Below are 22,431 nucleotides of genomic sequence, written 5' to 3'. Positions count from 1 at the left end.
TCGGTTCGATAGTTTGGTGTCACGGTTCGATATTTTTTCGATGCAAAAAAATGTTCGTGCCTTCTTAATTTGTCATTTATTAAGATTATAAATATATACAGTATTTTAACTCAAAAGTACAGTTTTTAAATTTAATGTTGCTGAAACAAGAAAATAATAATAAAAAAAAAAATCTATCTGATCGAGAAATCACTCATCTTTGGAAAAGAGAGTTTATTACAGAGAAATGTCTCTTTCCAAAATAAAAGCTATACTATACGCTTCTTCTGGGCTGACTCGGGTAAGGAGAATCATGTGCTAACAGCTGTCTAAATGACTCGGGTAAAGTTTGCAGCAAGCTTGTTGTTTTTGTCTGCTTCCACTTGTCTTTGCACTAGGATGATGTCGGCGTAAATGTGCAGTCATAATCGTTGTGTTCCCACTAGTGCTCTCAGCATTAATCTCGTTAAAATTACGTTAACGCCATAATGCGGTAAATCTCCCTTAACAAGTTACCGCGGATCGCCCCGTGCGTGGGGCTGGACGGCATCAACACGTTAACAAGCTAACTGCGCTAACGCACTAGTTCCCACAAATTGAGCATTGCGTGGCACATCCGACATACTGTTTTACTTTTGTCCATGATGCGCTTAATATCAGGGTCATGCTTCACATGAAAACCAAGATAGTTCCAAACGCCAGATCTGAATGAGGGTGGGGGAGGTTAAATTTCGTGTCACGTTGAGGCAGTTGCCATGTTGCAACGAGCTTAGCTTCTGTCTTGCTAGCCCCCCCCCCCCACACACACACACACACACACACACACACACAAGAGATAGCATCGTCAGAAGAAAAGTTGATAAAATCAATTAAAAATTTTGTAATGTTCGATACATATGCGTACCGAACCGAAAGCACTGTATCGAACGGTTCAATATCGATACGAATATTGTTGCACCCCTAATATATACATATACATACATACACACACACACACACACACACACACACACGTATGTATGTATGTATGTATGTATGTATGTATGTATGTAGGGTGAGGGAGGGCCTTCTCTCATCCCAACTGGCCAAAGAAGGAAAAACAAAAAGAACAAAAGACATGCTGTTGAAGAAAGCCAGAGATTAACAATAGCTAATGATTTTAAATGCAGAGAGCTGTATAAACACATAGACGAATACGATGACCTAGAAATAGTTTAGTTTTCCACATGACACTGATGAGAGAAACAAACTGAAAATATAAAAAGAGGTTTAAACTGATTACATATTTAGAAGTTTCTAATTGATGATAAGTTTGTAACAAAATAATAAACAGAAATTAAATCAAAACCTTCAAATGACAGAAACACTGGAAAACCTTGAGCAGGTATAAATGTAAATCTTTATTAACATAGATGAAGAAATTTGGATTTACAAAGATTCACTGGAGGAAATGTTAAATGAAAGGGGTTAGAAAGGTTCAGGATCAGAGAAGAAATATGAGTCTGTAACTACACAAATTTTTACTTTTACACAATTTTGCTCCGTAAGCTGTAAAATTCAACATTTTATACAAAAAGAGAATAATAAGTAATGTCAACCAAAGTGGTTGTAGCTGAACAATGAGCCAGATTATTAATAGTCTATAATTCACAGAACAACAATTATACTGTAACAGCTGATCTTTAGTTTTTCTTACAACCAGCCGCTGAACATGAAGCTAAAAAACAAAACGTGCATATATTCTGAGATAATATCATATAAATTCATTTATGTTTGTAACACAGTTTGACTTTGTGTCAGTAAATCTCATGAACAACATGAAGATGAATAAACTGTAGTTCAGGTTCACTGACAGACAGCACAGACACACACTGTTGGTCTGAGTCTGAACATGATGATCATCAGAGAAATGAGAAAGAAATCCAAACTCTGAGTGTTTGACGTCTATGATGTTTATTGGTTGATGATCTTAAGTCTGAAGAGGTTGTCCGCTCTGTTGTTCAGCAGAACGCTCATTTGAACCTTGAGACTGTTTTCTTCTTGTTGCTGCTGTTGTTGGTGTTTCTTTTCAAAAACCAACAACAGTAGCAGCAACAAGAAGCACAGCAGGAACTACCAGACCAGCTTTCAGTCCACCAGATCCTCCTTTCTGAGCTGCAGGTGAGAAACAGGTGTGAGGTGTCAGGTAGGTGATGAGTGAAGAACAGAACAGAATCCATTTCCTCTTCAAACTGCTGTCAGACATTATCTACTGCACTCTGATCACATCACTCAGACCAGCTGCTTTCTACAAAGTCTCATCAACAACATCTTTAGAAACAAACATCAACAACCAGGAAGCAGCTTCACCTCTGATCACACACTCAACTCTACTCACTCACCTGGAGGAACAACACGTGGAGGGTCAATTTTAACAGGTTTATTGTCTTTGTGTGCTCCTGATGAGAAAAAGGCATGAAAAAAATTTATTTTCAATGATCCCAAGTAAGCCATCACAAGATTGGTTCAGATCTCTAGACTCGTATATTTCTAAATTCCTTTGGAAAGATAAACCCCCGCATATCAGCTTAAAAACCAAAAGGACCAAGGATAAAGGAGGACTAGATCGGACTAACTTTAATCACTACTTTTTAGCCAACAGGCTTCAGTTCATCTCTAGATGGTTAAAACACACCTACTTAGATGAACCCCGGATAGATGTACACGGTGGGCCATTTATATGGATACACCGTAATAACATGGGAATGGTTGGTGATATTAAAGTCCTGTTTGTGGCACATTAGTATATGTAAGGGGGCAAACTCCTCAAGATGGGTGGTGACCATGGTAGCCATTACGGTGTTTCCATATAAATAGCCCAGCCTGTAGAACAGGCACTATGTAATAATCTAGAAATTTCAGACCTAACATTTATCAGCTCAAACATCAAACGACATGAATGCTTTAAAAGCATCAACATCAGCTCTTCTCTAACAGCATGGTGGGAGTTTTTAAAAATAACAGTCTTGGCCCTTGCCCTGGTGGGTTCCAGAGTGTGGGGATGCCTACTGGGGTCAGCTGAGTCCCTCTTCCTGCTCCACCACACCCACACATACGCAGGGCTTGGGGTGCAGGTGTGTCACCAGGGTGCAGGGGAGGCACTCCCCCTCTGTCCCCTTCTGGCTGCCTGTGCCTCAATTTTATTCCGTAACCTAGACATCCACATTACTCATACTCTCATAACACATACAAATAGGGCCTTGGGGCATGGGTACGTTACACAGTGTCCAGAGGATGGTCTGTGTATTCAAACCCACCTCTGGTGCTGGTGCCCTACCCTCAATTTTAAATGCATATAGACACTGATGGAGGAGCCGTGCTGCTCTCTGGCAAGAAGCACCATGCCCTCCTGTGTTTTAAATGCACTTTAGAACAGCACGCAGCAACACTACATATGAACGGGCGGAGGAAGGTTTGGGGTCTTCACTCACCCCCGTTTTGTTCACCGTTGGGGCTGGGAGGAGGTGCTGGCCGTCAGATTGGGGTCTGGGATGCGGGGCCTCCCTGCTACTGCCGATAAGGAGGCGGTCTGCTTTCCTCCACCCCAGACAGAAGGGTTACATCTCCTGGGTCCGGGTACAGTTTGCCCCAGGGGGGCAAACTGTACCCGGACCTGGGATATAGGGTATGTTTGCGGAGTGTGAATGTGTGTAAAGTGTCTATTTGTGTCTGTCTCCATTGGGTGAGTGCCGAGTATTTGGTTTTGTATATTCGGGTGGGAATGCATGTTTGTGTCTCCGTGCACCTGTTCGTCTATGTCAGCTTGGGTCTTAGACTTCACTGGGAACATCTCAGGCTCTCCGAGGTATGGAGGCCTATCTTCCCTCACCACACTCCCTGCCAGTGGCTGATGCCCTCAGCCGTTGGTGTGTTGGTGGTTCTTGGTGTCTGGGGCTGGGCACTCATGTATGTACCGACTCACTCCAGGTGACCGATTGGCTGTCCCTGGCGCCTGTGGCCCGTCTGAGCCCCTTCAGGGGGGTGGGGTGCCCTCAGGCCTCTGGGCCTGAGGCCCGGTCCTCTGGTAGAGCTGGCTGCTGGCAGAGCCCGCGGACACGTCACTGCAACCCCCTCTCGCCTCCTCTCCTTTGCATGCTGGGTGACGTCTCGTTTGGGGCTCTCCGCAGCTCTTCCCAGGAGGGTGGCACGGTTGCCACCCTGGTGGTCCTCCTTGGGTCCTCGTATTCTGGGGTCTCTGGATGTCCATGGCCTGGATCTCCTCCATAAGTGCTTCATGCCCTCAGGGGACGGGGCTATGGCTCCCCACACTCCCTAGCAGATCGGGGTGGCTGTAGCTCAGGTGGCAGAGCCACTAACCAGAGGGTCAGTGGTTCAATCCCAGGCTGCTCTAGTCTGCATGCCAAGATACTAACCCCATGTTGCTCTCCGATGCATCCATTGGAGTGTGAATGTGTATGGATGGTAGACTACTTAGCACTTAAAAACTCAGAAAAAAGTGCTTGTGTGATTGGGTGAATGAATTAGATGTATAAAGTGCTTTGAGTGCTCAGACAGAGTAGAAAAGCACTATATAAGAGCCAGTCATGGACATGGAGAAACCTTTTGAATACAAGCGTGCTGATCCACACAGGTGTGCACACGGGTGTTCACAGACACAAGCTACACCGTTTTTGGCTGCTACCTCAAAGCACATTGTGCGCTGTCGACCTCTGTCTATTGTGTACTGCATAATAACATGTAATATTTAGTATCTACTGTTATCTACTGTTAGGTAGTATATTGTGATGGTGTTGTATTTATTATCTTGCTCTTTTCTCTTCTTTTTTTTCTTATCCCCATACAGGTGATCTAAGTGTTTTGGGGGTTTTCTTTTTCTTTCTCTCCCTCTCTTTCTTTCATTCTTTCTCCCTGTTCTATCCCCCAGTCATGTCTGTCCCGTCTGTAACAACCGAAAATAAAATAAAATAAATACATAATTATAATAAAGGTCAATCAAATGGACCAATATGGCAAGGCCATGATGATCCACTTGGCAAAGTAAATCCGCTTGGCATCTTTCTTGGCCTTCAGACAACAATTCTGATGACTATAGATCCAAACGGGACAAGCAAAAAAAAAAAAACCCCAAAAATCCAACAACAACAACAGGTGTGAGGTGTCAGCTGTCAGGTAGGTGATGAGTGAAGAACAGAACAGAATCCATTTCCTCTTCAAACTGCTGTCAGACATTATCTACTGCACTCTGATCACATCACTCAGACCAGCTGCTTTCTACAAAGTCTCATCAACAACATCTTTAGAAACAAACATCAACAACCAGGAAGCAGCTTCACCTCTGATCACACACACACTCAACTCTACTCACTCACCTGGAGGAACAACATGGAGGTAGAAGACACTGACGGGTTTAGCGTCCTTGCGGTTTTTTCCTTCCATGTTGACACGACACTCGTATGTTCCAGTGTCACCAATTGTCACATCCTTCAGAATCAAAGACGCGTCTCCATCCATCATCCGTCTGTTCTGCAGATCCGCCCGGTTCCTAACAGATGGATGCTGGTGATCTGGTTTGAATTGGCCATTCTGGTACAAATAGACATTCTTATCTCCCAGGTCAGGTTTGCTCCATTCTAAAGTATTGATGTTGTTGTTTGGAGCTCGACATGTCAGAGTGACGTCCTGTCCAGATTCAGCTGTGATCAATTTCAGGTCTGAAAGAGGAAACAACACAGAGCAGAGAGGTTAAAGGTTAAAGGTCAAAGTGTCGCGGTCAGTGGGGGCAGACTGTGTGGAGGGTGTTTGAAGTACCCAGGTGCGGACACAGACGAAGGAGGCAAAACTTTAACTAAACTCAAAGTGAGCCAAACATAAACTAAGGCAATGACCTAAACAAAGAGCCTAAACTGGGAAACAACTAAAGACTAAGACAAACTAAGACTCGGACTATAACTGTAACTATGAGCTATGAACATGACATGAAAAAGCTATGAAAACATGAAAGGATCTGATTATTATGAACATGACCAGTAAAAGAATCTGAAATCATGACGTGTAGCTAGAGTGACAGGAATGGTAACAGATGATGCAACACAGACTGAATGAAACACAGAGACTAAATACCCACAGGGATGAGCAGGGGAAGTGGAAACACATGAGCAAGAACAGCTGACACACATGAACCTAATGACAGGACAGGGGCAGTGAAACTAAATACAATGAACAAAGAACACCAGACTCTTTCGAAATAAAACAGGAAACATGGAGACATAGACATGACACAAACTTGACAATAAGGACCACACAGACATAGACGCATGGACCAGGGAGACAGTACAGGGGGAGATGACAGAAACAACTAAGAAAAAAAGGACTAAACTGCAACCTAGAAATTAACTAGATGAGCTAAACTAGAACACAAATGAATACAAAAGATACATAAAAACTCAAACACTGGGTCGCACGACCCAGTACCGTGACACAAAGTACAATTATGATCAGAATGATTTAGTTTAAATATTTTGTTTATTTCCTTTAACATTTGAGTTTTTAGTCATGTTGGATTTAATGAACCTCTGAACATCCACCAAGTTACCTGTGACCGACTGAGGGGGAATTTTAGCCTCATGATAAACATGCAAAGTGTCAGAAACTACAAGATGTTAGCTTCCACACAACAAAAACATGTGCTGATAATAAGTGAACATAATGTGTGAGAGAAAGAAGCCTCACGTCATGTTTACACACACTGAAACAATGTACAAGAAATTAATAATAATATTAATAATAATATTTTGGTTAGTAACATGTAAACCACCTTTTGTTTATTCGTCATTATCTCAGAGACAGACAGATTTGTGCCTTACAATTAAAGCTTACAGCAAACACGAAGATGCTGACAAACATCAAAGTGGAGCAGAGTGACGCAGTTAGCAGAGATGCTGCTGATCTGACTCTTAAGCTATAGAAACCTCTTTTTTTTCCATTTAAACTCGACTCAATTCATGGTTTAACTTGAGGTTTAAATAAAGGTGAAAATCACAGATTACGGTAACAGATATATCAACTGGCTCTGATCCACCGACTTTGTCCTAAGGGACAGCAGGCTGATTAAAAAAAAGGGCGCAGCACCATAAAGAGACGATTAAAAGTGTTTCTACACGCTGCTGTTCTTTAACCAGCTGCACAGAATAAAATCACGTTCTGACAACTGAATGTAATATTCAGAAAATACAAGAGAAAGTCTCATTAGACTCTTAATGACTCCACCCAGTCTCTGCACACACGGACAAACTGAACCAGTATGAAAATAACTCTACTGAACACTGTTTATCTCACAGGAAAATATCGTTTAATTTTATAACAATTTAAATTATAAAACCTCACCTGCAGATACAAACACAAAGACGCTGAAACACAGCAGAGTCCCGCAGAGTGTCGCAGTTACAGGAGACATGTCTGTGTTCTCGAGTTCTGCTGATCTCACTCTGTTTTTTCTAGATGTGTGAGTCTTCTGGAATTTTCACTGTATAAACGTGCTCATAAAAAAATTCAGTGAAAAATGATACTGATCTGAGAACCGTCATAAAGGCGGTCTCAACTACACTTTGAGCAGTGTTTCAAAATCACTGCACTTTAGAAGTGTTGAAACATCCTAACCCAGATCGCAAAATCACATTAAATTAATGTTGATTCTTTAACAGGATTATCATTATGGTCAAGATTTAAATCTCAGTCTTCAAATAAATGTTGATTCATTGTTAAAATACTTATTAAAGCTGACAGTGTAATGGTAATGACATTGTTAACATTAATTTAAAGTTATCCTGTTGTGAGTGAAGTAGCGGTTTTTGATACGGACGACGCGGACGGGGGCGGCATCACGGGCATCAGCAAAAGATTTTTTTTTTTTTTTTTTACTGGTACTCATGCTGCCCCGACGTCAAGCCAGCGCATATTGGGAATGGCACAGGCGCCGATCGGTTTTCTATCGCCCAATTGCTGGGAGTAAGGGCGCCCTCCGTTTGCGAGGTGCGCAAGGGCTGGGCGGCGGAGGATTCACTGGCTGGCTGAAGCGGCATCTAATAACCAACTCGCTAAATTAAAAAACTTAAAACAAACCAACAAACACGAAAACAACAGACATTATGATACGGACTTATAATTTGCACCGATGCAAGGGCGTAGATTTGGTTTTGGCATTGGTGGGGACGGATGATTCAACCACTGAACCCTGCCCTGTTTCTTTTTTTTTCCCTTTTTGTCTTTGCTTCTTGATAAAAAAAAAAAAAAAGGGGGGGAGAAATATACTTGCTTACATAGCTGGACTGGCATACTGGGCTTTTTCCCGGTATGCCCGATACCGGCCCGATGGGCCGCTCGTGATTTTTCGTTTTTATGGGCCGATGGGGTTTTATTTCTTTTATTTTTTCAACGGTAAATGTCATTTGGCATTTTGTACAAATGTAGGCTGATAATAAATACATGATATCATTTCATTCATTTCAAAGGTTTATTTGCATGACGCACAAACAGACACAATTGAAAGGTACAAATGTGCATGACACGAATTCAAACGTGGTGCAGATGTGTGTCACAGGTTGATCTGGCTGTAGGCTGTGGCACTTGGCCAGAGGTGGCGCTGGTTGACTCGACTCCATGTTAGTGCACAAAGTAAACAGCACGCTGTAGTTGTGAAGCAAAAACGCTGAATTCGGAGAAATAAACCGTGCGAGGGGAACGATGACGACGACAAGAGTCTCCCGATCGTTTACTCTTGCTGTCCTGTGAACAACATCGGCGTGGTGTTACTTGTTTGCTGTTTTCGCGATCGCGTCGCGCATGAGGATATCACCAGGTGAACTCGCCACATTTGTAAACATTTTGTTGTTCAACAGCATCAAGACTGACTGAGTGTGTTTGAGATAACCTCACAAGTGTCACAGGTGACACATTTGGCGTTTTTTTGCTGGTTTGTCGGTAGCAGCTCCTGAAACGCAAGTCTGCCACACATCTGTTCGACCAACGCCAGTTGATCTAAACGCCAGTAGATCTGGAACACCGGCTCAGATATTTGAAGTTTACACAGCTACATTCTCGCCTGAAAATATGTTAAACGTCTATTTTGCGACCCAGAAACAGTAATGAGAGTAATATTAAAACTAAGTAGCTGCAGTAGTAGCAGCTATTGTTGGAAACTGGAATTGGCTGCGCCAATCTGAGATATGGGTTTTCAATTTTGTTGTCCGGGTGGAAAAACGGGGGAAATTGGGGAGAATGGTGGCTCCGGGAGATTTTCGGGAGCGGCACTGAAATTCGGGATTCTCCTGGAAAAATCGGGAGGGTTGGCATGTACGGCCTAGCATAGCCTGTAACGTTATTATGACGGACACATTTTATGAGTGAACTTGGCTTTAAGTGAGTTACAGGTTTCTTTGAAAAATACTTTGTTATATCCAGGTTCTTCCGTTGTGCTGCCATCCTCCTCTCCTCACAGCGCAGGCTTGCCGCTGCTACAACTAAACAGAGCTCCCTGATAGGCACAGCCAATCACATTGGCCATATTTGTCACATGACGTAGGACTTCAGTAGAGAACGTAATTTAACTCTTTCTGCACCGCTGGGCGAATGAGACGTTGACAGATAGATTTTTTTCTTTCTATCGGTTTTGTTTTTCTTTACTCGAAGAGATCAAATTATTGGTGGGGACATGTGCCTTCCGTCCATGCCAAATCTACGCCCTTGGCCAGCAGTTTATCTCAGTTAACGAGAGGAGAAGGCATGTGTTTGGCTCCTTCACATAGTGGACATTGAGTTGTTGTGTGGGGCACCAGTAGTCCATGTCTGTTGCTGTAACAGTAGTTCATGTTTAGAATAAAAAATCCCAGCTCACTGATTTGATCGGGGCTATAGTGCCTAAAATGTTGCATAGTTTTGCTGAGAGATCTTTTACTTTGTGGTGATCTTAGATGAGTAGTTTTATGGAAAAAAACCAGCAGGTCATTCAGTGTTCCCTTAGTGCTAATGTATCAGAGATGTTGGTGTACTATAACTGAAGTAATGTTGTTAAGTCCTTAAAGTCATATTCTTTTATTCTCATGACTGTATTTGAAGCGGTTTTTATTTTTGTATGATACCTGATTTATATGGAATATGGCTGAAGTAAACTAAAGCCTAAAATACTTCGTCATTTGTTTAATAGTAATTTAACATTATATAATTCACATATAAAACTATGAATTGTAATTTTAAATGGTTTAAAAGCATGTAGAATAACATATGTAAGCAAGTATATTTCTCCCTTTTTTTTTTTTTATCAAGAAGCAAAGACAAAAAGGGGAAAAAAAGAAACAGGGCAGGGTTCAGTGGTTGAATCATCCGTCCCCACCAATGCCAAAACCAAATCTACGCCCTTGCGCACACACACACACACAAAATGCATAAATGAACAGCTCTTTTTGCTTGTGATCTTTGCAACGAAAAATACTTTCTGTTTTGTCCTTTCTATTCTATCTCAGTTATCATTATTCTATTCTTCTATTCTAGGACTCATTTAAAGCAACTCTTATATGGGGAAACTTGTTTGCACCCTGGAAAAACACATTGTTTTTAAATTAGACTTCTGGGTTATTACTTCACAATTTTCCGTTACTACCACAAACTAATACGAAAAGTTATTTTCTCAAACAGGCAGTGGATCTGGACCAGTAAACAGCAGGCTCATTTTAGTCATGGAAATCATTTAACAACCAGGAGATGCCCCCTGCTGGCCACTAGAAATTATGCAGTTTTAAGACAATGTTTGAGTGCCCTGACACCTCTCAGCTTCCATAGCCATCCTTTGTGGATGAAGACCCAATAAAAACACAAGAAGTGAGCCTTATTTTGAATCTTGGAGACAGTTTATTGCCATCATGTTCTCTGCAGGTAGAGCCTGAGATTGGTTCCTGATACAAACAAAACAACAACAAAAGACAACCCAACACATACAGAGAGAAAAAACAACAATAACAAAAAAGCAACTGAGGGGGTCTGGGCCAACAGGAAGAGGGCTACACTATGATGTCATCATATCCATATCCGTGTTTCGAGTTCTGAAGCGACACTGCGCCGTAATGTCACAGATTCTGAGGTCATGATTAGAGCAGAGGTGCAGGGAATGGGCACAGCCTGTCAGTGAGGGGAGTTCTACAATGTTCTGGAATTCTGCCGAGTCATGGCTGCCATGGCAACACCCCACCCACTCCAAGTCCCTCCCCCATTCCACCTCAAAAAACAACAAAACTAACCAAAGAAAAAGAATAATGACTAAAATCAGCTTTATGAAGTAAAACAAACTTTACTGTTTGATTCTAAATTAACCCACAAACACACACAAACAGACGCTCAACACACACACACACACACACACTAACTCAACGGTTTGTGTGAGGGCAAAGAAACTCCCTTTAGCAGCATCCACAATAACCAAATATTAATGACACGTATAACTTTAGGATAATTATATTAATAAGTGAAGATGACTGATGACATCATAAACCAAAGGTCAAACATGGAGGTTGGTTAAAATACGCAGTACATGATGTGATACACAAAGGAAAAACAAACAGCCAATCAGAGGCCCAAGCTGGAAATGAAAAAAACAAATCTAAAAAAAACAAAAAAAAACAAACATATTTTCCCATCAGGCCCGGCAGTGGCAGCAGGATTAGCGATTGTCCTGTGATTGACCAACTCCAGAGATTCTGCTGACATCATGCTTCTCAGGCCAATTGCAATCACTTCTTTTGTTTTCATCACAATTATTGTCATCGTCATGGCGCTGACTCCCTCCTGCAGCGGGAAGGAGCATTGCCATTGGTTGGATCTAACCTTTTTATGAAAAAGCCTTAAAAGTCACAGAGCTCATAGTTGCTCCACTTGTTAACTCCCACAATCCTCTGCTTTGAGTGGGTGGAGTGTGCGCAGTATCGCCAACTCTCCCAGCTCCTCCTGGCAGTAAACTTGTCTTCATTAATTCAGTGCGAATAAAACGCACATAGGGTGCTGCGTTCGCTGGGACGCAGGAAGCTGGAAATTTGTTTCCTGTCTTACACATGTGAAGTGAACACAACACCAGCAAAAGTATGTGTGTGCAAATGTCATGTTTGAAAAACGAGAAGAAATTAAAAGCAACCTGAAACAGGTGGAGGCCACAATTTCCAGGATCCTGACGTGCCAGGAAGGCAGCAGTGAATTTTCCCATCCTTTTTGAATTGGACATAAAGTAAAAAGTGTCGCGTCCTTACAGCACGAATCTCGTATCACACCCGACATGCTGTAGTGTCTGTTACTTCTTCAAAAAAAAAAAAAAGCTTACTGTATATCAGCTTCTTCTTCTCTTCCTCAAAACCTTCTGCTTCTCAATACATCTCCCAGAATTCCTTCCTTATCCAGCCCTACATAAACTAATCCATCCCTTCAGGATTCTGTCTCAAAGCTCCCACATTTCCCACCTTGGGGCATCATCATGTGTTACGCATCACTTGCATTTCCCACGATTGCCAGAGACGGTGAACTTACCGTCAGCACGTTTCATGTGTTTAAAATCAGATTTAACACTTCAAATATACACACACAGCTCTTAAAAACAAACATCTGACAGATAAGACAAGCGCACCACCTACTCCTCTTCCTCTCTGCACCTCCTCTTCCTCAGGGGGGCATCTGCACTCGCCTTTCTCACCTGCTTCTCCATTTTTGGAACTCTGCGTGTTTTAGCGTTTTTACAAAAGCCACATTGGCACTTATTGTTCCTGCACTGATGCTTTTACCCTGACTAGGAGGCGCCACACAGCCGCTTTCTTTGGTTTGTAGCACTCAGCGATGCTGCATTCAAATCACATGGGAGAAGATGTAAATACAAGTTTCAAGCTTCAATCAAAAACAGATCACAGGTGGTAAATATGACAGGAAAAAAAGGCAACATTATCAGTGTGTTTTTCAAAGAATTAAATATTGAGAAAATGTACTCACATGTAATATATATGTTTCTGCATATTTTTTTCTCAAATTTAAATCAATATTTAAGTTGTTGAACTGTATACATTTTTTTTTGGTTTGCAGCAGATGCTAAATACAAGCACAGTGGGCTCTATTGTATTTATGATTAAATAAACGAGTAAAAATAAACTTCATTTTAATATTAATCACCATTTGGGAACTGCTCCAGATTAAACTCTTAATCATCAGTTTGAGGGTTGAAGTGAGTTAAACAAGCTGTACAATCTGTAATTCCCATGGAACTTGAATGCAGCGTAGGCTAGGCTAAGCTCACAATTTCACCTACTCTTCACTTGCTAACACTAAAAAAAAAAAAAAAAAAAAACTCTTCTAACCCAGAAACACCACCCTACTAACAAACATACTTGATCTTTAAAAAGAAAATTAGCTTCACCAGCAGACACGTTGGCTTTAAGGCACCTTGTTAACACAATGATCGACACCCGAACACCAGCCATCGGTGAAATTTAAAAAATAAAAAAAGGCTAAATTACTACGTGATCAAAGTCTGACAGAACAACATAACAGATAAAATAAAATAAAACAAATTCAAAATCACTTTTTGCACGTCAGTGTCGCTAACAGCTCACCTTTGCTAATTCAAGCTTCACACACACACACACACAAGCACAAACACACGCAGCAGGACAGAGGATACAGGGTGTGTAAAAGTGCTCAATTGCACACACGCGCGCACACTCTCAGCCGATTCTCTACAGCATCAGGATCGCCCTGTGTCCCGCAGCCAATCAGGAGTCTCCGTATTCAGGAGGTCAGAGGTCAGATCGGCGTCTCCTTGTTGTTGTTTTTGAGGTCCGGTGCGCTGAACTGCCGCCTCATCCTGGGCGGAGTGTTGAAGCTCCACGCCCCCGGCGGTGGCATAATGCCAAGTAGCATGTCAGCAGGAAGGGGTGGAGCCCCTGAGCGCGGCAGGCTGTGGTAATGGGGGTGAGGGTGAGGTCCAGGCTGGAATGGTGCATTGTGGGGGTTGTAGTAGGGATGGTGGTGGTGGAACTGATGGTGCTGGCGTTGATTATAATGGAAGCCTCCATCTCTGTCTCTGTCCCTGTCTCTGCTTCCTCCTCTGCCTCCTCCTCCTCTCTCCCCACCTGGCCCAGGTCAAAACCCCCTCCTCTGTCTTGGTCACCCCTGGTGGCCACCATTGCCACCACTGCTGAAGTGCTGGTCATTGTCGTAGCTCCCGTTCCCCTGTGGCGAGCTGTCCAGGGAGTTGCGGCGGTAACGACGCTGCTGGTTTTGGTTGTTGCCCTGGTTGTTGTAGTGATAGCCACCCTGGTTGCCCTGGTTACGCTGCTGCCAGGCGCGATGAGGACTTGGGGTGCGCATGCGAGGGGGCTGAGCTGGGAAGGGGAGGGGCAAGAGACCAGGCAGTTGACCTTGTGGGGGAGGTGGAGGTGAGGGAGAACCTTTAGCTTCTCCTCCTCCATTCTCCTTCTGCTCAACACCATCACCTCCTCCTCCCTCCCCCAGACCGAGAGCTTGCAGAGCGGCACTGGCGGGTCCCCATGACAGCCGATGGGCAGGGTTACTCTTAAAGGGAAACTTGAGCTTGCATTCCTGCGGAGGGATGAAGCGTTCTGACCTGGAGCTGGGGGAGGAGTAAAGTTAGGGACAGAGCACAGACTGTAAATTAAAGATGGTCACAGCATAAGCAACCGACTCGACTAAGTACAGATAAACAATCATTTGAAGGGTTTATTGATGACGATCGTTTGCAGTGACTTCTATTGGAACCCTCGCCATCACGGTATGGCCACACCCCCGAGCTCACCTTGGCTTTGGTTCTGTCCTCGCAGCTTCTTGGTGATGTTCTGCTGCTGCAGGTTCAGGAGGCGCTGCTGCTCCTTTTTCATCCAGCGGAGGCATCCTCTCCTGAACGCCGGGTCCTCCTCCATCAGCCGCTGAACTCTGACCTCTGGGTGGCTAGGGCATTCATCATCCCCGTCCCTATCTCCATCTCTCTCTCTCTGAGGGGACTCGCCTCCCTCGCCGTTCAAGTCGTCGTCCTGGAAACAAGTCAAACAACGGTTAACTCTGGTGGTGATGGGTTGAAGGGGCGGGACAGGAGGTGCGAACATACCTGAAGAGGTATGACGCTCTCCATCTTGATCATTCTGTCTCTCAGAGCTTTGATCTCCTCGTCCTTCATGTTGTTCTGCAGCTTCACCTCCTGCAGGAGTCGCACACATTTGGCTCTGCTCCTCTAGCGCCTCTCAGGTCGTGAAGAAAACAAGATTAGCATAACTCACCTCCAAAATATCTGTCAGCTTATCGATGTGAGCCTTCAAGTCGTACACGCCTGCCTTTTCTCCACCTTCCCCTGTCTCTCCTCCTCCACTACCACCACTTCCTCCTCCTCCTCCCCCCTCTTCAGCGGGAGGGCTCCTCTCCTCTCCGATGCCCACAGTGTCGCAGACGTCCTGGGCCACAGCCCTCCCTCTCGTTGGTGTCCTTCTTGGCGTACATGCGGCACAGCTCCTTCATCTTGACAATGGAGAGCGCCTCGATCTCCTGACGGGAGTGACGGAAGTCTCCCAGAGCCACCTGAGGGGGGCGCCACATACAGAGGAACAGGTTTAAAAAAAGAAAAAAAAGCTCCTCCTCTAATGTCCTCCGGACTGTTTGTGCTGGTTAATTTTACTGTTCTCCAAATCTCTCCACAGACTGCTAAACAATCAGGAGTGGAGCAACCAAACTTGGCACGCAGGTACATATTAGGGTCCCGAGGTTCTTATCTACATCAGACACTATGACATAATCATGTGGCCTAGGAACCTCATATCGACTGGTTACAATAACCCATTTTTAGCATCTATGCACCTGTCCACTGTAAGGTTGCGTGACCACAACCTAGCAATGGACTTCAGTGGCATCTACACCGTAGAGCAGGGCCTGAGTGCACAGAACCCACAAAAATGGGCAAATCTGAACCCACTCAGGTTTATAATTTGCCTCTGTATGTTCTGGTGCGATATCTTAAGACGATCACATATTTTACCTCACACAGGCTGAACAGACCAATCAACACTGTGCCATGGGTACTAGCTCTACTACCAACCCTCCGAGAACTCTGTGCTCCAGTTTTAGTGAGTGGACTTATTTCTTTACACTTAATCGCAGGCACCAGTGTCAGTGTGACACTCCCGTACAGTCCACGGATGCATGTTTTTAACTCTTAAATGCTACAGTCCAGGCTTCAAAATTTGGAAAGGAAAAGGTAATGTGGCTTTACTATGACTACCTTTTTTAAAGAGTTTATGGTTACACAGCAAGGTCTGTAACAATCTAGTGATCCTGGTTTTATTGGAAAATGCATCATGTATGATTTTCACAATTTACCACTTATTTGTTGCGTTTGACTGGAGCTATGGAGTCTAACTAACAGAGTCTGTCTGACTTAGTCATGGACCAAATTGGTCCAACACTACAGACCAGTGTCAAGTGTCCACCTGGAGCCATCTCCAGGAGGGTTTGGGTTTTGAAAGGTCCAGTGTATTTTTCAAGGTAAAGTTTTAACCCTTTGCCCCTGAATGTAGAGATATAAGAGTATTTATGAGAATAACTTCTAAAATGTTTATCTGTCCCTCTGAAACCAGTCAGAGAACACTCTGATATCACGTGTGTGTTTGTGAGACCTCGTAGCAGATCTCTTTGACGGCCTGCATGCGGAGGTCCTCCATGGTCACCCGTTTGGGGTCTTTGCTGATCCTCCTCTGAGGGATCTGATACACTCGCAGAGGCTCCCTCCTCTTCCCGCTGCTGGGCAGACCACAGCGTTTCACTATGGACTGCACCTGGACACAGACATACAGGTGAGACAGGTCAGCTCACAGGTACATTAATCTGCTCCAATGACTGTCCCTGTCAGCAGAAAAGCTTGCTTCACGATCCTATCAGGTCTCTATGGGATGTCACAGCTACATGAGGAGCTATGAACGAGGAGATTATGAGGAGCTGATACCTTGTTGGCTGGCAGCTTCTCTCTCAGGGAGGAGATGAGCCTCCAGCTCTCCTCACAGGATCGTTTGTCCGAGTCGTCCCCGCTGTCGCTGTCTGCGTAGGCTACTGCACACACAGAGAAGGTAAAACACCTGAAGCAGTCACCACACGAGCTCACCTGAAGGAGAAACTCACCAGTCTGTGCTGCTCCAGCAGCAGGTCAGCCTCCTCCTTCTCTTTACGGTACTGAGTCTCCACGTCCTGCAGTCTGCAGCACACACACGCACACACCAACCAACCAATCAGACGATCAATAATCAGGAAACAGCTCTGATATCTGACGTGGTTTACAGTGTGTCTACAGATGCTATCTGAAAACCACACTTCAGGGTCTAGTAAAGGTGCATCTACCTCTTCTCCATCTCCAGCTTGATGTCGATGCCTTGTTTCTCCAGCAGCTCTTTCTGCGCGTAGTTCCAGTCCTCCGGCTCCCCCTGCTGCTCCATCGTGGCGCTGCGCTCCCTCTCCAGCCTCGCCTGCTCCGGGTGGTTGAACCGAAACACGTGGTTCTTCCCCATCACAATGCGGTTACCTAGAGACGGAAACAGACAGGAAACGGAGTCTGAGGTCTCCTGCAGGTTTTGGGTGGTGTGTTTACTCCATCGATCAAACCTGCTTTGTTTTTCATGTTCGTGTGTAATAAGCTGTAAACTAAAGTGAAACCTGATGTAACAGCTGCAGGAGCAGTGTAATGGCAGGTGCTTCCTGTTTGTTTAAAGCCGCAGTGAACTCGTAAGAAAAGCTGCCGGGTGTGTTTCTGTACCTTGTTTTAATACGACAGCATCGGTGATCTGCTTCCCGTTAACGTAGGTCTCTGCTCCAACTAACTAATGACACATGAGCATGAAACGGTCTGATGGGAGGACTCGCAGCAGTGACGGAGGCTTTATCATGGACCTTAATATCTGGGCTTGTATCCTGTAACATTACTAGAAAGGTTGATCCACAATCCAGAGACAGAGACCTGGATCTGAAAAGGGGTATGTCCACAACTACAGAGGCCTCTCGGTCTCACATACAGACATGCACTGAAACCAGGGATCGTGCTACAGCGCACAGGGTAACAGCAGCAGACACACACACACAGATATACAGACAGAGGGTGAGGAAGGGGTGTCTGGGACAGGAGGAGGGAGGCGGGGAAGGCACAGGAAACATGGGTGTGAACATGAGGATGATGTCACCATGACGAGTAGCAATGACTAATACCTGACAGATTTCCTGGCAGCTTTCACAGAAAGAGAAGAAGAAAGAGTCACTCACTGAGCGCGGGCGCACACACACACACACACACACACACACACACACACACACACACACCTGTTTATAACTTTTAATGAAAACAGGAAGAGAGCTGCAGCTTCAGACTCTACACACAGTCCGAGAACAAAGAACTACAGCCTGGACACAGACCAGACCTCTAAGGTGAGACGCTCATGGAAAAAAACAAAAAAACAAAACAGGAATTTTCCCCCCATAATCTAGTGTACATTTATGCAAATTAGCACAGGTTTCATGACATATGTATATATAATACCACATTTGTATATTTAAAATGAAATTGCAATAGCAATCAAAACAATATTTTTAGTGTTAGTAACTAATTGAATCTATATATACATATATAAGTGCTCAAACTTTTCTTATCAGCATGTTCTGGCTGCAAAGTTTCGAATCCACACATCATGCGGAGCCATCATGTGGTACATAAAAGCACTGCAGGACCTTCTTTGTCCTTCTGGTCTCAAACTCTTCAGAAACCTTCTCAGAGAGGCTCGAGTGTGCTTTCAATATTTAAAGATGATTATAAGCCAGTGGAATCAGGAGGTGTAATGTGACAGAAGTCAAGAGCACATTTGTCTGCCACTGTGACTCATTCCAGACTTACACATGTTAATGATCAACTCAGCTGCCTGCAGGTCTGACTTTAACCCCGGCTGCTGCTGAAACATGTCAGAAACGTTACTTTGAGGAGTGATGCAAATCAAATCTGATTAAAAATGCATTTCCAGATCCATGTTTTTATTTCTGTTAGTCTCACACTGCCACAGCAGCTCAGCATGACTCACAGTTTAAAATCATTTTTATTTATGTCACACTGGCCCCTCTGTCTGAAACAAGCTGCTGTAGCTCCTTTCTTTGACGGCAGACTCCCCCAAACAGACCGCAGGTGTGCTCACAGGTATACTATTGATATGACCTCTTTATGACATCATATAGATCCTATAATAGAAACAAAAAGTGTGCGCTGTGCTTTGTGTGTAGGGCAGACTGCTCACAAGGATTACTGACAGCTATGCTCACTACATCATTAGAAACTCACACCACGTTTAATAAAAAGAAAAACTTCCAGCACTGGAACAGGAGATCTATGGCAGCAGATTGTAGAAGAGGCCAACTATGATGCAGCAGGTGGTAACGATGATAAGTAAGTAATTTGTACAAATGTAGTTTGTATTTTTATTCTTTTATAACTTCAGATGTTAAACAGCTTCAGGTAACGTGTAGAACATGTTTCTCTGGTGTGTATAAAGTACTGAAGGACCCATGGTTCATAATGAGGTTATTGCACAGTGAACTACAGGAGCTGATCAAACCACAGGACTGAGGCTGCTTAAACTCCGCACAATGAAGCTGTGTGACCACAAAACAGCAGTGCAGCAGAGCAGAGACAGCCAATCAGGCATCAGAGTGTCAGACATGTGAGCAAAGGTTTATGCAAGGAGTAAACATCTCACCTTCTCCCTGCTCGTTGGTCTCACTGACAAAAACGCAGTGAATCTCCTTTATGAACTGACCCGACAGTTTAATGTCCACGTCCTGCTGCCCGACCCTGGCGCGCGCACACACACACACACACACAGACAGATGAAAAAACTAATGTAAACACCTGCCAAGCTAGTTATACAACTCCACCAGGAATAAAGATGAAGGTGCAACTTCTCCTGCAATAAAACTAACGGAGGAGCTTCTGATGTCCAAGATCATGAAGTAGTTGTTAGATAACAGCGAGTGTCGTGTCTGATAAGATACGTAATGAAACTCATTGTTCTCCACGATGACTCTGTGGATCATTATCGGTGTGGTAACCTCTGCACGAGCAGATTTCTGCATGCACTACATGTAAACAGTGTCATTACTTTTTCTACTAATGAAGTAAAGCAGCTAAACTAGTGATGGACTTGTGTCTGTGTGTAATTTGTTGCTTTCACATGGAGATGAGCCGAGGCGTCTCTGACGTTTGGTCTCTGCACAGGATGGCTAAAACGTTTCACACTTTAGACTCAATTTATCAGATTTTCTGAGCAAAGACCAACAAAATGATCAAATAACTGATGAACTAAATGACCGATGATGAAATCACTGCTGACCTGGTCACTCCCTCCTTGATGTAATAGAGGAGGCACTCGGACATCAGAGGGTCTTCATTCAGGTTGACCAGGTGAGGCGTCTGTAACACACACAGACATGACATTAACTTTAGTTTTACATGATGGGGTCATCTTTTTCCCCCTTTAAAAGTGAGGCGGATCCACACAGTGAGAGTGGAAGATAGAAAACACTAAACACGATTGGATGCTGTTAACTTTTAACTAGTACTAAACATGTGACTGGAGCCAGGACTGCATTCAGTCAGATCCTTTTATAAGCACTTTTATAAACAGCATCATTTACCAAAGTGAACAACACACCATGAATGAAGACAACACTACTAAAGTGAATGTTGACACTGAGTCGAAGTTCACCTGAAGTCATTAAAGGTTGTCAGATGTCGTCTTTATGAGGGAAAGAGTTAAAGATGTTCGGTGAGGTGGTGGTACGGAGAGAAAAGCTGCTGCACGATTTATCGTCTCTGAGTTTTAATCTGGATTTCAAACATCTGCTCAGCAGACTGCAGCGATTTTACTGCAAAGACCAGAGAGACTTAAAATCAAACTGTGACATCATCACTTCTAAAGCTGAGTGCGCGTCGACACAGGTGCTTATGAGCAGCAGACACTCGGCTCTGACTGGACGAACACTCCCAGGCATGAAGTAAATTACATCTGGCTCTGTATTTAGATTATGTAATCATCTTATATTTTATATATTTGTAATTTATATTTTATTGTGATTTTACTGGAAAGCACTTTGGTGTACTTCGGTCTTAAAAATGTGCTATATGATTGATTGTAAAATCAATTTATCGGCTGTTCTAACAAAACACACCAACTCAAAGAGTAGCTTTAACCTGACATAAAGGTGAATCCAAAAATTAAATACACTGTTTTAAAATACCAGCAGGAGTTACAGCTCCTAACAAATACCTGCATATCGTGTGTCAGCAGCCAGGGATCACACAATCCTAAAGTTAAAGTATTACTAAACCAGTTCCACAGACTGTCAGAGCTTACATAATAACATTTTCTGCAAAGATGTCTGCAGACACAGAACAGACTGACAACAGTATATATAGAGAGAAAGGGTTAAATATACACTCACTCCTTTAGGAGAGAAGACGCCCAGCGTTCCTCCATCTTCCTTTATGGACACGCCCATCTCTGCCAGCAGGGGCTCTCTGAGGGAGCGAGCGAGAGACAGAGACATCAATCATCATCCATTTTTTTTCTCCCTCTGTGTTCGTGTTTCCAAATGTTTTCATCTGTGAGTTAGTGAACAAACACACTCAGCTTTTCCACCTGTGCTGTAAACACTACAGTTCCCATGAGCCTCGTCTGCCACAGTGGATAAAGGGTCGTTAAACCTTTTTTTGCCTTCATGAACAGTGGGAAACGCCAAAAGATGTGTCACTCTGCTGACACAAAACCTCGCATGGTAGCTGTTGCCGGGTCACAGACATGAGTTGTTGTTTTTTATCAGTGTCAGTGCAGAAGCGCCAAGATTTCAAGCTAATACAGAGGACGATCCAGCAGCTTGAAAAGATGAGACTTTTTCCACTTCTACACCTGCCCTGAGGTTTTGTCTGAGTGGCTCAGGAGAAAAAGAGCTGCCCTCAGCAGCGGTATAAATGCTGATGTTCATGATATCGTCGTTACGTTTAAGAAAGTAACAGGTGACACCAAAACATGTTCACTATATTAACTACGGACAGAGGCAAACATGTAAAAAGCTCAGATTCAAATAAAACTAACCTCTCCAAACGAATAGATTCTGTTTTTCTCAGTTTCTCCTCCCACGTCTCGTTCAGCTCAGCGATGATTTTCTCTGTTTCCTACATGCAAAAACACACACATGTATTGTAAACATATACCAATAAAACTTCTTCATTCTCATTCAAAGAAGGTGAAATAGTGCTCAGCAACTCCTGTTTGCAGTGTAATCACAGATGTACAGAAAACTTTTGCTGAATTTCTCTTAAACTGAGAAAAACTAAAAATATGAGGATTCCCAGAC

The 22,431-nt window shown here is 43.6% G+C and overlaps 2 protein-coding genes across 2 annotated transcripts in view; both read right to left on the bottom strand.

The window, feature by feature from the left end:
* Positions 1–1,359: 1,359 nt before the first annotated feature.
* Positions 1,360–7,515, bottom strand: LOC146577340 (butyrophilin subfamily 1 member A1-like). Its single transcript, XM_085253408.1, has 4 exons — positions 7,363–7,515; positions 5,349–5,690; positions 2,361–2,417; positions 1,360–2,133 (listed from the first exon to the last, which is right to left on the bottom strand). Exons 1-4 carry the CDS (start codon positions 7,430–7,432, stop codon positions 2,048–2,050), a joined length of 555 nt encoding a protein of 184 aa, XP_085109534.1. The 5' UTR covers positions 7,433–7,515; the 3' UTR covers positions 1,360–2,047.
* A 3,334-nt stretch (positions 7,516–10,849) lies between these two features.
* The window catches only part of LOC146577339 (kinesin-like protein KIF1C), a 31,397-nt gene continuing 19,815 nt past the window's right edge, over positions 10,850–22,431 (bottom strand). Inside the window, 15 exon segments of the mRNA XM_085253378.1 lie at positions 10,850–14,620; positions 14,773–15,044; positions 15,119–15,208; positions 15,288–15,474; positions 15,476–15,582; positions 16,674–16,832; positions 17,000–17,100; positions 17,169–17,245; positions 17,389–17,569; positions 17,801–17,864; positions 19,638–19,650; positions 19,769–19,870; positions 20,409–20,488; positions 21,520–21,595; positions 22,170–22,249. Coding sequence (XP_085109504.1) covers positions 13,798–14,620; positions 14,773–15,044; positions 15,119–15,208; positions 15,288–15,474; positions 15,476–15,582; positions 16,674–16,832; positions 17,000–17,100; positions 17,169–17,245; positions 17,389–17,569; positions 17,801–17,864; positions 19,638–19,650; positions 19,769–19,870; positions 20,409–20,488; positions 21,520–21,595; positions 22,170–22,249 — 2,412 coding nt within the window. The 3' untranslated portion in view covers positions 10,850–13,797.

Source organism: Mchenga conophoros, linkage group LG3, assembly GCF_057382185.1.
Source record: "Mchenga conophoros isolate Kocher_MC1m ecotype Shallow Benthic linkage group LG3, M_conophoros_male_GT1.1, whole genome shotgun sequence".
Taxonomy (NCBI): Eukaryota; Metazoa; Chordata; class Actinopteri; order Cichliformes; family Cichlidae; genus Mchenga; species Mchenga conophoros.
Note: the sequence above shows the minus strand (reverse complement) of the source record. Positions and strands in the feature narration are given on the sequence as shown.

What these genes read in the sequence shown, in the direction of transcription:
- LOC146577340 (XM_085253408.1), bottom strand. Translation starts at nt 7,432, where the DNA reads ATGTCTCCTGTAACTGCGACACTCTGCGGGACTCTGCTGTGTTTCAGC. An exon ending in CTTTGTGTTTGTATCTGCAG is followed by an intron (nt 5,691 to 7,362) that starts GTGAGGTTTTAT and finishes TTCCTCTTTCAG; the next exon opens with ACCTGAAATTGATCACAGCT. An exon ending in TCCACGTGTTGTTCCTCCAG is followed by an intron (nt 2,134 to 2,360) that starts GTGAGTGAGTAG and finishes TCTCACCTGCAG; the next exon opens with CTCAGAAAGGAGGATCTGGT.